The sequence below is a fragment of the Drosophila arizonae genome, chromosome 2, assembly GCF_054131065.1.
Source record: "Drosophila arizonae isolate 15081-1271.41 chromosome 2, UAZ_ARI_1.0, whole genome shotgun sequence".
NCBI lineage: Eukaryota > Metazoa > Arthropoda > Insecta > Diptera > Drosophilidae > Drosophila > Drosophila arizonae.
The window spans coordinates 19,190,916-19,203,620 of record NC_142922.1 but is presented as its reverse complement, the minus strand read 5'-3'; the positions used below and the strand labels follow the sequence as shown (position 1 = coordinate 19,203,620).

Here is a 12,705-nt window from a genome sequence, read left to right as displayed (position 1 = left end):
TAAATTTAAAACTTTAATATTAATATTATTTTTCTTGTGCACATTTATATAATAATTTGAATTGGAATTTACAACATACAAGCGTTTTTGTGGAAGACTGCATTTTAAAGCTATAGCGCGTGCGTAATGGGAAGTTTAGTCATATTTTAAATTACCCATGCATATGTACTTGATATCCACGTAGTCGTCGATGCCGTGACTGGATCCTTCGCGTCCCACGCCCGACTCCTTTACACCGCCAAACGGCGCTTCTGGTGCAGAAATGATGCCCTCATTCACACCCACCATGCCCACCTCCAGCCGCTTGGCCACACGGAACACCTGTTGCAGGTTCTCGCTGTAGAAATAGCCTGCTAGGCCACGTTGCGTATCGTTTGCCTTTTGCACCGCCTCCGCTTCATCCTTGAATTTGATGATAGACACCACGGGTCCAAAGACCTCTTCGGTATAGATATGCGCCGACGTTGGCACATCAGTGACTATTGTGGGTGCATAGAAGAGATCGCCCACCTCCTGCAGGCCCTTGCCTCCAACTATGATGTTGGCCTTCTTGTTGCGCGCATCCTCCACAAAACCGCTGACCTTGTCGTACTGCATCTTATTGATCAGCGGACCGATTTGCACATCGCCGCACTTGCCATCGCCAATCTTAAGCGCTTCGACGCGTTCCTTCAGCTTTGTCACAAACTTATCATACACGCCTTCCTGCACAAAGAAGCGATTCGCCGAGACACAGGTCTGTCCGCAGTTACGGAACTTGGATGCCATGGCGCCATCCACTGCCTTGTCCACATTGGCCGAATCGAAGACTATGAACGGTGCATTACCGCCTAGCTCCAAGCACACACGCTTAATCCCGTCAGCGCAATTGCGGAAGAGCAGCTTGCCCACCTGGGTAGAACCGGTGAAGCTAATGCCACGCACATCGGGACTCTTGCAGAATAATTCACCGATTGGTGCGGCCTTCTTGGTGGTCACCACATTGATCACACCCTTGGGTATGCCCGCCTGTTCGGCCAGTTTGGCCACAGCGAGCGCTGTCAGTGGCGTATCTTCCGATGGCTTGACGACCACAGTGCAGCCAGCTGCCAAAGCAGCTCCTGCCTTGCGTGTTATCATGGCCAATGGGAAATTCCAGGGTGTTATTAGCGCCGCCACGCCTATGGGCTGCTTCATCACAATCACCTCGCGATTTGGCTGTCCACTGGGCACAATTTCGCCATAGATGCGACGGGCTTCTTCGGCAAACCACTCGACAAACGCATTGCCATAGACGACCTCGCCTTTGGCCTCATTGATTGGTTTGCCAGACTCGGCTGTCATGATTTCGGCGATTTCCTGGGCATGCTTTTCAATAAGGCCGTGCCATTTCTGCAAGAGATAAGAGGTATTTAATACATAACTCATGGCGTACCATTTTCAATTTATTTTACTTTGAGCATATTAGACCGATCCTTGGCGGTTAGTGCACGCCACTCCTTGGACTCATACGCTTGCTTGGCGGCATCAATGGCCTGCTGTGCATCCTCCACTGTCATGTCGGGCACATTGCCAATCACCTCACCAGTGGCTGGATTTTTCACCTCAAAAGTTTGTCTGCTGCTCGAATCGATCCAATTTCCATTTACCAGCGCTTTGGTCTGCACCAGCGCGGAGAAACCACGCATTCTGCTGACCTTCAAAGAACTAAGCCTTCGGAACATGTTTCTTTGGTTTTTACCTGCTTTTGGCAACAAATCAATGTTAATGTCAGTGCTGTTTGTACCGGCAAGCGCTTGTCGCTTATCAGTTTTCACATTATCTATAACTATCGCTTACCTTTTACGACTGGTGAAGCTTAGGTCCAATTACCAGATAGCTTTCCACCTTTTATTCTCTTCGTGCGGCTATCGGTCGTCTTGATTAGTTTCAATTGATTTTGATTACAGAAAATGGACGAGCACAGCTGAATGCAGATGAAGGATGTTACGTAAAGGTATGCGGCTTTGCGCTCTTTTGGCGCATGACGTCACAAAAGCCACTGTTGTTAAGAAATATGCCCAATCATGTTTGAAATGAGTATTCTAAACATATGTTAAACGAAATTAGTACGGCTACTTTTAAAATCAATTTAAAGGATGTTGGAAGAATATTTTTTAAATGTTCACATCATGATCTCTCCGCAGGCATTCATGTGTCGTCAGTGAAGTATTTGTACTCTTCCATCATAGACTGGCCTAGCGAAATCTGTCTCTGTAGAGCCATGCAAGAATATCCCAACTTATCGATATATCGATTGAAATTCCAACGTTAATACTTATGTTAGTGATAAGAGATTTCTGTTAATCGTAAACATTCTCTCATTATATAGTTTTGTACCAGTCAGCTCCTGTCTGGTTAACGATCAGTTAAATTCAAATTCGCTAAGCAAAAGAAAGTAGTGGCATGTTGCCCATTTTAAGTTATTGGAATTGTTGTTGCAGACAGCGCCACTTGTTTGCACGGAAGCTATGCTTCCAAATTGAACCAGACTGCGCTCCATTTGCAGCGCGCCATTCGCCTGCCTATGGTTTCAGTTTTGCTAACCTTTTTGTGTGCCATTTACCTGTCGCTTTGCATGAGTCGACGCCGCCGCAGCCAAAGCCTCCAGCCGGTGCGCAAGTGCTCCATTTATTATGCACAGCTATGGTCATAGATTTCACATGTGCCGATGGCAGGTTCTGACTGCTGGCTGCCTCTTACCTACGCGCCAAGCTACTGGTCATGCAGCTTCCTGGTGGACTCCCTATGCAATCTGTGTTGCAAATTTTTGTCAATAAATTTTCGGCATAGAATGCCAAAACACTAGCTAGCTGTACCGGCTTGCCATGCAGACCATCATAACTGTTAAGATAAGATTGCATAGATGGGATGCGATGTGGAGGCTAAAAATGAATTCAATTAGTTCTGATTTAAAACTAATTGAAAATGCGTCAAGCTAAACGAAGAGCGCAGACGCGCACGCCCCCGGCCATTGGGCCTGTCGATAGGTGTGTAAGTTATTTGTCTTAAGTGCTGCCGGGAGGCGTTGCATGCCACAGCGATTCATGTTCGCCTGACTTTTATGATTATGGCCAAAAAGTAGAGAGCCTGGCAGCCGGCTAATGAAGAGCTCACATTTCGGAGCACATTCTAATGTCTACTTAACTGCACAATTGTGACAAGTTTAATGCGGCTGCAAAATAACAAAATTTATAGACAATGCGGCCTCGGCTCTTTAAGCATAGAACTAGGCAGCGTGCCTTTTGTCTAGCTAATTGTAATACGAAATCATAACACGCCATAAAAATGAGACAAAAGCGTAGCAGATCGGGAGAAACCAGTTCCAAGACATAAGACGCAAGGCACACGAGACCCAATACATAAGACCCAGGCAGCTGGTCAATGGCAAACAATGCTCTAAGAAAAATCTACTGGAATAGCAGCAGCCGCAGCAGCAGCATCAGTGGAAGCAAAAGCAGCTCAGCCATAAATCATGTTTGGAAACACGTTCGCTCAGGAGACAAAATAACAAAAAAAAAAAATACAAAAAAAAAAAAAAAAGAATTAAAGAAATACATAACATCTGTTCTTTTGGAACCGACAGCTTTTTCTGAAAGGACAAAGCAACTGACAGGCAGGACTTGCTGCAAGCTTAGGGCGTCGAACTGGTTGCCACAGAGATAAATGTGTTTGGTGTGATCGTGTTCTCAGCAGCTGCTCCTTGCTGCCGACTCGCTCAAGTTAAGCGCCACACAAAATGGCTGCCAGGATAATAGCTTTGCCTCCTGCTGCTGCTGCTGCTGCTGACTCACCTTGGCACGTGGTTTCACTCCTTGACAGCTGTTGCAGCTGCTCAAAAAGAAAACAAGTCACAATGCTCTAGCCTGACTTGACTGACCAGGGGATACCCTCTGCACAACTATGAGTTACGTTAGATCTTAAGAAATGTTTGTGTCTTATTTATTTATTTAGAACTACTGATTTGTCTTAGATATAACTCATTCCGCTTGTGCTTCTAGAACCTTCTCACTAGACATATCAGATATTATCCATGTCAGGAACTCAGTTAAATTGATCTCTGAATCAAGAGAGAGAAATTAAAAGTTATGAGGGAAACATTAAAAATATTAATATACATATTACGAATATCTAATTCTTAATGACAGACAGACAGACAAAGGAATTATTATAATAAATATATTGACTTGGCTAAAGAGAGCAGTAATATAGTACTTTAAGCACTATAAAGTACTATATAATTATATAAGTCCTATACAGTCCCTCCCAATCAGATGTACACCTTTATCATAACTGCATCATACCCTATTTGAAGAAACACTTTCGATAACTCGAGGGTATTACAAGACGTTGTTGAGTGGCAGCTGTACTCCATTTGGATTCTGCCCAGGACTGTCCCGTTCGGCAACAACTTCTGGTGGCAGCAACACGTGTGCCTACTTGCATATATATGTGTGTGTGTGTGTGGTTTAATTATTATTTACCTTAGCCTCAAGGTTATGGCATTATTATAGCCAACTTGATTATTAATTCATAATCTGGATCCTCGCCTCTGCGTTAGTCCTATTGTTTGAGATCTGCTCTAGTTAGGGTCCCTTGGCCTTTGTCAGCCGGGCTGCCCTTGAGCTTGGGCCAACCCTATTGGGATTGTTGGCAGCCGCGCAACCCCAATCGTAAAAAATAATAATTACGCACTCACACACACACACACACACACACACACACACACATATGGAATCTAAGAGTTTCCTTGTTGATTGCCATCTTCGTCTTGCTACGCATAATCTTTGCCATTGAAATGCGAGTAGGAAACTGTATTGCGCATTCCTTTCAGCCAAAGCCGAAGTCGAAATTTTGGTACAATTATTGTGCCATGTTCCTATTGTTTGCTATGCGTAACTCATCTCCAAACAGGGTTCCAGTTTACCGATTCGCCATGGGGTTGGTCTTATTGCCAAACAATTGACATACACTGCGGAAAATGATAATGCCAGAGGAATTTCTTGTTTTTCTATTATATTCTGGAGATCTGATTAAATGGAATAGAATATAATTGAAGGGAAGAGAGAAGAGAAAAGAAAGAATATAGAAGACGCCACACAGAAATCAGAAGAGAGGTGAAAGAAAATGGAAGACAGAAAAGGAAGAAGATAGAATAGAGAAAAGAGTAAAGTGAAGACAACATAGATAAGAAAGAACAGAAAAAAACAGAGGTCAGAGAAGAGCAAAGCAGAGACTGTACCTAATATGAGATTTAAAAAAAATAAAAACGCGTAAAATTTGTTAAAAAGCAATCAAAGGAGTTTCGCTACTACGCACTTGAATTGGTGCTCTTGATTTATAATTTATGCAACCCCCAATGGAATGGCAAATGTTACGCATTGGCCCACTAGGACAACGTAAAATGGGGTGGTTTAGCCCAAAGGATGCTGTGATTATCCCCAAAAAGTTGCCGCTGCTAAATGTGGAACTGCGTCGTGAGCAAACGAATTCTCACGCTTTTATTTTTCTTTTTTTTTTTCATTTCATATTTGTTTTTGCGCAGCTTCTTTTGCCCTTGTTGTTCTTTGGCTCAGTCCCATGTCCTTGTCCTTGCCCTTGTCCTTATCCTTGTCGTCTTTGAGTTGGGTAGGCCTTTTTGCAAATGCAATGCGCCTTTGTGTCTTGCGAGTTTCCTGAAGATCAACTAACAGCCATAATTATACACCTATATGTAAGTGCATATACATACACATATGTATGTGTGTATGCATGTATATATATTTCTTTGCCCTAGGCTATATGCATTCATATTGAAATTTGTAGTCTCTTGTTGGGAAATGCAACAAACGAGATTTGTGACGTTTCCGTTTAATTGTTGCAAATACTAATTTTTTCTACATCTTTCTTTTGTTTCTTTGATTCGTAAACGTTGCACGTGCAAGCTTTGCGTTCAGCTGTCGTTTGTGTTTTTTTGCCATTATTGTTTTTGCCAACTTTATGCGAATATCTTAACGCATAAACAGATCAAATTACGAGCGCTCTAAAAAAACAACCGGAAGTTTTTAAATCAAAAGAGGAACAAAATCCAAAAGCTCGCTTAATTTTTAATTTTTTTTATGCTCTTGTTTTTTATAAAATCTCATAAACATTTTGTGGAATTGCAGCAAAAGGATGCTGCTGGCCAAATGAACTTGAAAAATAAGTTATTGAAGATAAAAGCGATCTCAATCCACGCTTGATTTGCTTTCAGGTAAGTGTAAACACAATTTCAGTTACATTTTTACCCTGGGCTTTGTTTTTGTTGAGCAAACATCGAACCTGGCATCGCAAACAGAGTCAAAGATCTGTCGAAGATCAGCGATCACTGCTCCGATCTTCTGCCTGAAATCGTGTGGATACGTTCGTATGAAAGTTCATTGACGCCCAAAGATCCATTTATATAGTACCATATAAACATCATTTGTGCTAATGATCGTAAGCTACGCTGATCTGGTATACGATCGAGAGATTCGAAAATATATATTACGCTTTAATTAATTGTATCATATACTTGAGGGTAGTAGAGCGACTTTTGATTGCATTAAAAAATATACAACAGTTTGAATATTGGACAAGTATGCCTGAATGCACTAACAGTTTCTTATAAAGATCTTCGGTAATGATTTAAGCGAATTGAGTCTGGGAAAATTGCAAGGAAAACTCTGACAAATTCATTTTCCCAGCGAACAACGAATCAATCGATCTTCGAAAACCAGTGCTCGTGGTAAATGAAATGTAAAATCCGCTTGCGCAAGATCCCGTGCAACAGATAATACGAGGTATAGATACATATTTGAACTATCTCTGTCTTGGGCTGTTCTTTTGTGTTTTGCTTAAGCCGCAAGTAAATTTCGCTGTAGATCAATCAATGGAACAGAATAATAAATCAACGGAAATGCAGGACTTTCGGCTAACGCGGCATGTCCTGGCTGCAGCAGGATGCCCTTTGTCTGTGAGCGACTGATCCTTTTGTATTTGGCAAAAATGTTGTTTTCGTTGCGTTTCGTTTCGCTTGTTGTTTGCATTTTCGAAATGCAAAATATGAGGCCTCGGCCAGCTGCAGGTCCATGGACAGCACACAACGAGTATTTGCTTTTGAAAAGAATTGTGTGTGTATATGTGAGTGTGTGTGTATGTGTGTGTGGTGATCTTCAATGCGATATGCAAACATCTGCCATGAGCAACGGCCGAAGCGATCGCAACTGTACCCAAAGTTGTATTCTCGTACAGGTGGCAATCGCTACATAGGCCACATAGTCGATCATCAGTCATCAATTTGATACGTGCCGCCAGGCATTGCAGGGCCGATCCTCGGATCTGTCGATCGCACCCGCGAAGATCCATTGAAACTAATCAGTCAACACCTGTTATTTTGAGCTAATATTCTCGCTGGGCTACGTGCCCGAAAAGTGTATATAACCCTAAAACGTTGCATGATCCATGCGTGCCACGATCGTTGCGGGATTTTCCTAGTAAGAGGCCAAAAACAAAATAAGCAAAGGATGTCGATGTCTGCTGGCGCAGTAGACGCAAACCTGTTGGCTGCTAATGCCGCACATTAATTCAATAGGATGTCTGAGCACCCGCAAGCGGGAGTATAAGATCGAGAGCAGAGCCAACAGGCAGGTAGCGAGCTGCTCCGGTTCACTGTGCAGGATTAGCATTAGAAAGAGCTGGAGCGAAAGAGAAAGGATCAAGACAACGAGCCATGCGTCTAAGTAGCCAGCTTATTGTAAGCCAGAGCCTTAGACGAACCAGAGACAGAGCCAGAGCCAGAGCAACAATCGTTGCCCCGATACCTTGAGTAAACCCTAAAAACTCATTCAGGCGGAAGTAACAGCTGCGTCTTGTAAATGCAGTCGCAGTTGCAGTCGAGGCTTGGCAATTATGCGCAGCTGTAAGATCGAAGAAGATCGACAAAGGATCGAAAGCTTCGCTCCCACACATACGTAAGGCGCAACCAAAGCTTTGCAGCAGATTCTGCGGTTAATGTTACTTTTTGGTTTATATTCGGACTTTTTTTTTTGGTTTATTTTTTGTTTTTTTTTTTTTTTTGGGTCCAGTTGTCGACATCGTCGCACCTGTCGCACAATTTATTTTACGCCAAGAAGTGAAAAGCCCCAAAGAGAAGAAAACAAAAAACAGTTGCTTGATGTGCAACGCATATCCGTTTGTCTTTAGCTTCCTTTTCGTAATGACGACAAACCAAAAAGAAGCAGCTGCCAGCCAAGAGTCCAAAAAAAGGAACTTGAGAGAAAAACACGATCCACTATCTTACAAACACAGAAAACCGAATGCTCTTCAGATGGAATATAAAGCGAAAAAACTGATGTTAGAACTTAAATAGGGCAAAGCACAATGATTTAGTAATACATCATATTCTGCTCAAGGCAATCTAGCCTAATGACAATCTGATTCCGATAGAGTTATTAGCTAATATGCTGTGAAGCAACTGTACCAAGTTTCATAATGCTAACTATAAAGAGTGCCTAGTTTAAAGAGCACACTCTATGATACACGATAATGTAAAGGATGAGTAAATCAACTGATTATCTCCTCTGAGTAGAGCTGGCAAACATATTACAGAGGCCGTCACAAAATGCGAATACTTGATCCGTTAGGGCATGACTTAAAGTTCAAGTAAACTGGTCCATTGCGTCCTCCTGATCGCCAGATATTAACCGACCCGCAGCCAGACGATCAGACACAGACAAAGACAGAGAGTTTGGTCTCTTGCTTGCTTTCAATTCTTGTAATTTGCAATCGTTCACATGTTGTTCTTGTCTGATTTTATTTGCTTTGATATGCTTCTCTTATATTTTTTGCTTTTTGCTTTTTGGTGATCAAAAAGTTGCCCTGCGATCACTTTAAGTAGCTCTTGCTTTTATAAAATCGCCGAAATTTACGCAAACTGTCTCAGAGTACTGAAAGAATACTTCCTTCTGTTCTCGGACTGTGAGAAACAAAAAGATCAGCAAGATCGTTTGTGATTCACCCAACGGCTGTAGATCAATGTCACGTTTATGTTTTGAACAAATTTATAACTTTATTAAAAATATGTATGTATGTATATAGCATACAGCCATACATGCACACATACATGTACAAGATGTCGCCACGCTGAGTTACGCGCAGCCGGCGATCAGCTTATATTCACATTGATCGACGAGGGATCGAAGTTCGAGCTGATTAAATAATATCAATGGTCGCCAGATCGCTACAAATATGATAGTCAAATTGTATTATTATGCTAATTATTATATATAAATATAAGATCTTGGGTCGGTCATATCAAATGGGGTGATTCGGTCCTTAAGTGTAGCAAGATCGCTCAAAATAATTAACAATTTTATTGTTATGTAAAATATTTTATGCGCCTTAAAGCAAGGGTGAAACATATTTGGGTGTTCTATTGAGAAAGCTCAACAAGAGCGAAACACTTCAAATTCACGCATCGTGAATCTCAGAGTAATTTCATGAGAAGCTATATGTAGTAGTTGAAGCAAGCGCCTCGAGGATCCCTGAGAATCATGAGAAAATAATAAGAATAGAATAGAAATAAGAAGGGTAAGAACTAAGTAATCAATCAATTTATACATTCAAATTATTTATAACTACTTTTAACTATTAGAGTATTGTTTATATATGTATATCAATGCGAGAATAAACCAAAAACTAGATGAGCAAGATAGCTCCTCTCCCTCATATATGTCTACACGGAAGATCCGATTGAAGATCAATTCTGAGGATCACAATAAATATGAACTATAAACCAATAAGAACAATTATTTACTTACAACTCTCTCCGGTAATGAACTACACGTATGAGCATTACCTTGGGAGAACAGCGATCGACAAAAATCTAGTCTTGTCCGCACTTCGTCATCCATCCGCAGAGCTAACTACAGTTTTCGACATCATAAATTGAATGATGTGCTACCATTTTGCCTGGCTAACCCAGAGGACGAAATAAATTGCTTTGAACACATAAACAAATTACAAACAATTAATTAAACATTTGGGCCGTGTGTACTTTTCCTCTTCTCATTCAATGCTCGTCAAGCGACATGTAATGGCCCATTTGTTGGGTTAGAGGGCAGTATCGGGTGCTGTTATAGGGTGGCTTGTAAACGACAATGTAATATGCAATCCAGACCTAGACTCAGACCCAGACCTAGACCCAGACCCCGAGCCAAAGGCAATCTGAAAGCCGAAGCGTAACCCATCAACCAAATGCCGACGCGTCAAAGGTGTGAAGACAGTTGGCAGATTAGACAATTTGCCATGGTTCGTTAGGAGTTCTGCCGGGGCCATGCCATATGGAAAATCAAAACAAAATTTCAAACGCTTCAATGAATTTTTTTTCTTCTGCTCCTTCTTTTTTCTTTTTTTTTTTTTTTTTTTTTTGCAAGATGCAAGGGAAACCTTGGGCGCTAGGCTCATAAATATTACCGGTTTCTCTCAAAGACCACGCAAACTAGTTTCAGGAGATTTTTTTGGTATGTGCGTACGAGTGTGCTTGTGTGTGTGTGTTGTGCTTTCTTTGAGCGAGACAATGCGGTTCATTAGAAATGCGCGCACACACACATGCGTAATAAAAACTCTCACAAACTCCCAAGTTCTAGCGTTACAATTCATTTCCCCGTTTTTTCTTATGTAAGAAACTAAATATTAATAATATATTTTCAATTAATTCAATTTTAACTCTATTTATGTCTTTGTTTCGCCAGATAAAAGAACAATATTCTAAAATATTCTAGAATGCTCGTATTGAAATCGTATTGAATTGAACAGAGTTCAAGAAAAGTTGATTCTTTAACATAACATCCCTAGAATGTTCTATAAAATACCATAAAACTGTTATCTTTCATGTATAATAATAATAATAATAATAATAATAATAATAGTAATAATGTCTTAATATATTTATACATACAGAAAGTCTACAAAGTTTTGAGTGAATAATGCATAGCTATTGAAAAACATTTTGTATATATTTCTAGCATATCAACTCAGGTGAACGGAACACGCTAAGCTCTTCAGTTGCTTGTCAGTTATTTCTCTGAGTGTCTGAGCGATCTGAGCAGGATCGGCAAGGATCCAGTTGTGCAGCTGCCGCTGGCAATGCTGAGCTTTGCGCAAATCAATTGGCATTACGTGTTGCGGCTTTCGAGCGAGGCAGCTGTTATCCTGGCAGGCGGCGCATCCTTTTGTAATTAACTGGCAGCAGCAGTGGAGCTGAGGAGAGCATGAGAGGAGCAGGGGGGCCAGCAGCTTGGCCGCAGGCACGGGTTAAACTCATTAAAGTGAACGCCGGCTGCGCAGTACAGTTTACCCAAGCGTCATTCGGCTCGTCCGTTTGTCAATTTGTCCGTCATTCAATTCCAAGCAGCAGCAACAGCAGCAGCAACTGTTTGTCGGCCTCTTGGCCATCACCTGCCAGCTCTTAGCCAAGTCTGCAACTGCGTGTGCGTGTGAATGTGAGTGTGTGTCTGTGTCTGTTAATGTGTTTAATGATGCCTGTGCCATTCGCGCAGTTATGCTAAATTGCTGTTGCTTCTGCTCTTCCTCTTTCTCTTCCCCTTCCTCTTCCCCTTCCCCTCTGCGGCAAGTCACCACAGTCAGTGGCACATGCGACGCGTCATCGATCGATGTCCTGCCACATGCGGGTCTCCGATCTGTACTCTCTAGCCACGCGCCCATGCAAAAATAAAAAAAACTTTCCTCATGATTTTTACTTTTTTTATGCTTCTTACCCCCTGCCACATCAAGCTGCAACTCGCTACACCTGCCAGCGAAATGTGGGCCGCCCTAATGGAGTTGTCTCTGCAAGATTTTGGATATACGCGTTTTTCGGCACTCTTAAGTTGCGAACCTTTGCTGCAGGGCTCAGCACATTAATTACGTACATTTGTTAGCTAATTATTTTCATATTTTATTTAAAGTCTAAAATAAAATAATATATATGTTTCGGTATCCCTATACACGATATTAAAACGCCCTAAAGGCATCCAGAAAAGGGGCAGATCTTAAGTGTTCATTAGGCATGGCTCAGAGAGCTGTTAGTATAACTGCACAGTGAAAGCTCCTTAGGGTGGACAAACACTTTAATACTAAGCACGTATATTCTTATTTTCATTAAGTGAGTTAATGATAAAGTTTAAGCAGATTATAAAGCAATATATGTATATGGACGTTTGAAAAGAAAAAAATCTACTTTATTTACATATGTACATACACTAACCTTCATTATGGATTCATAAAATAATATACACATACATATGTAAGTGCATATTACATATAAACATGATCTGCTTGCCTTTTTTCCTAAAATCTGATCATTTAGATTGCAGTACAAAAATACAAACATATGCATTCATGATACACACCTGGAAATTTCCAGGTATAGAGAGTATATTCGTAACATTAGTTTCTTATCATTAATATACATATATATGTATATACCTTATTCGTACATACATATGCAAATAAACATTTTATATTTTATACACAAACATGTATATGTATATCTTTATTATGTAAAACTATGAAAACGCCTCAAAGTAGCTTTGTTACCTTAAGGACTTCTACAATATTCTATACAAAACGGGAAAAATATCCTAACAAACCTGACAGGCAGGGCATATGCATGCCGGCGTATACTCA

The 12,705-nt window shown here is 41.1% G+C and overlaps 1 protein-coding gene across 2 annotated transcripts; it reads right to left on the bottom strand.

Moving 5' to 3' along the window:
* Ssadh (succinic semialdehyde dehydrogenase) lies at positions 1-2,139 on the bottom strand. Of its 2 annotated transcripts, none has more exons than XM_018000004.2 (3): positions 1,819-2,139; positions 1,434-1,723; positions 1-1,371 (listed from the first exon to the last, which is right to left on the bottom strand). In XM_018000004.2, exons 2-3 carry the CDS (start codon positions 1,701-1,703, stop codon positions 136-138), a joined length of 1,506 nt encoding a protein of 501 aa, XP_017855493.2. In that variant the 5' UTR covers positions 1,704-1,723; positions 1,819-2,139; the 3' UTR covers positions 1-135. The 2 variants fall into 2 exon arrangements, with proteins under 2 accessions (XP_017855493.2, XP_017874991.2); XM_018019502.2 differs by having other exon boundaries at positions 1,434-1,720; positions 1,819-2,137.
* Between the last annotated feature and the right edge of the window lie 10,566 nt (positions 2,140-12,705).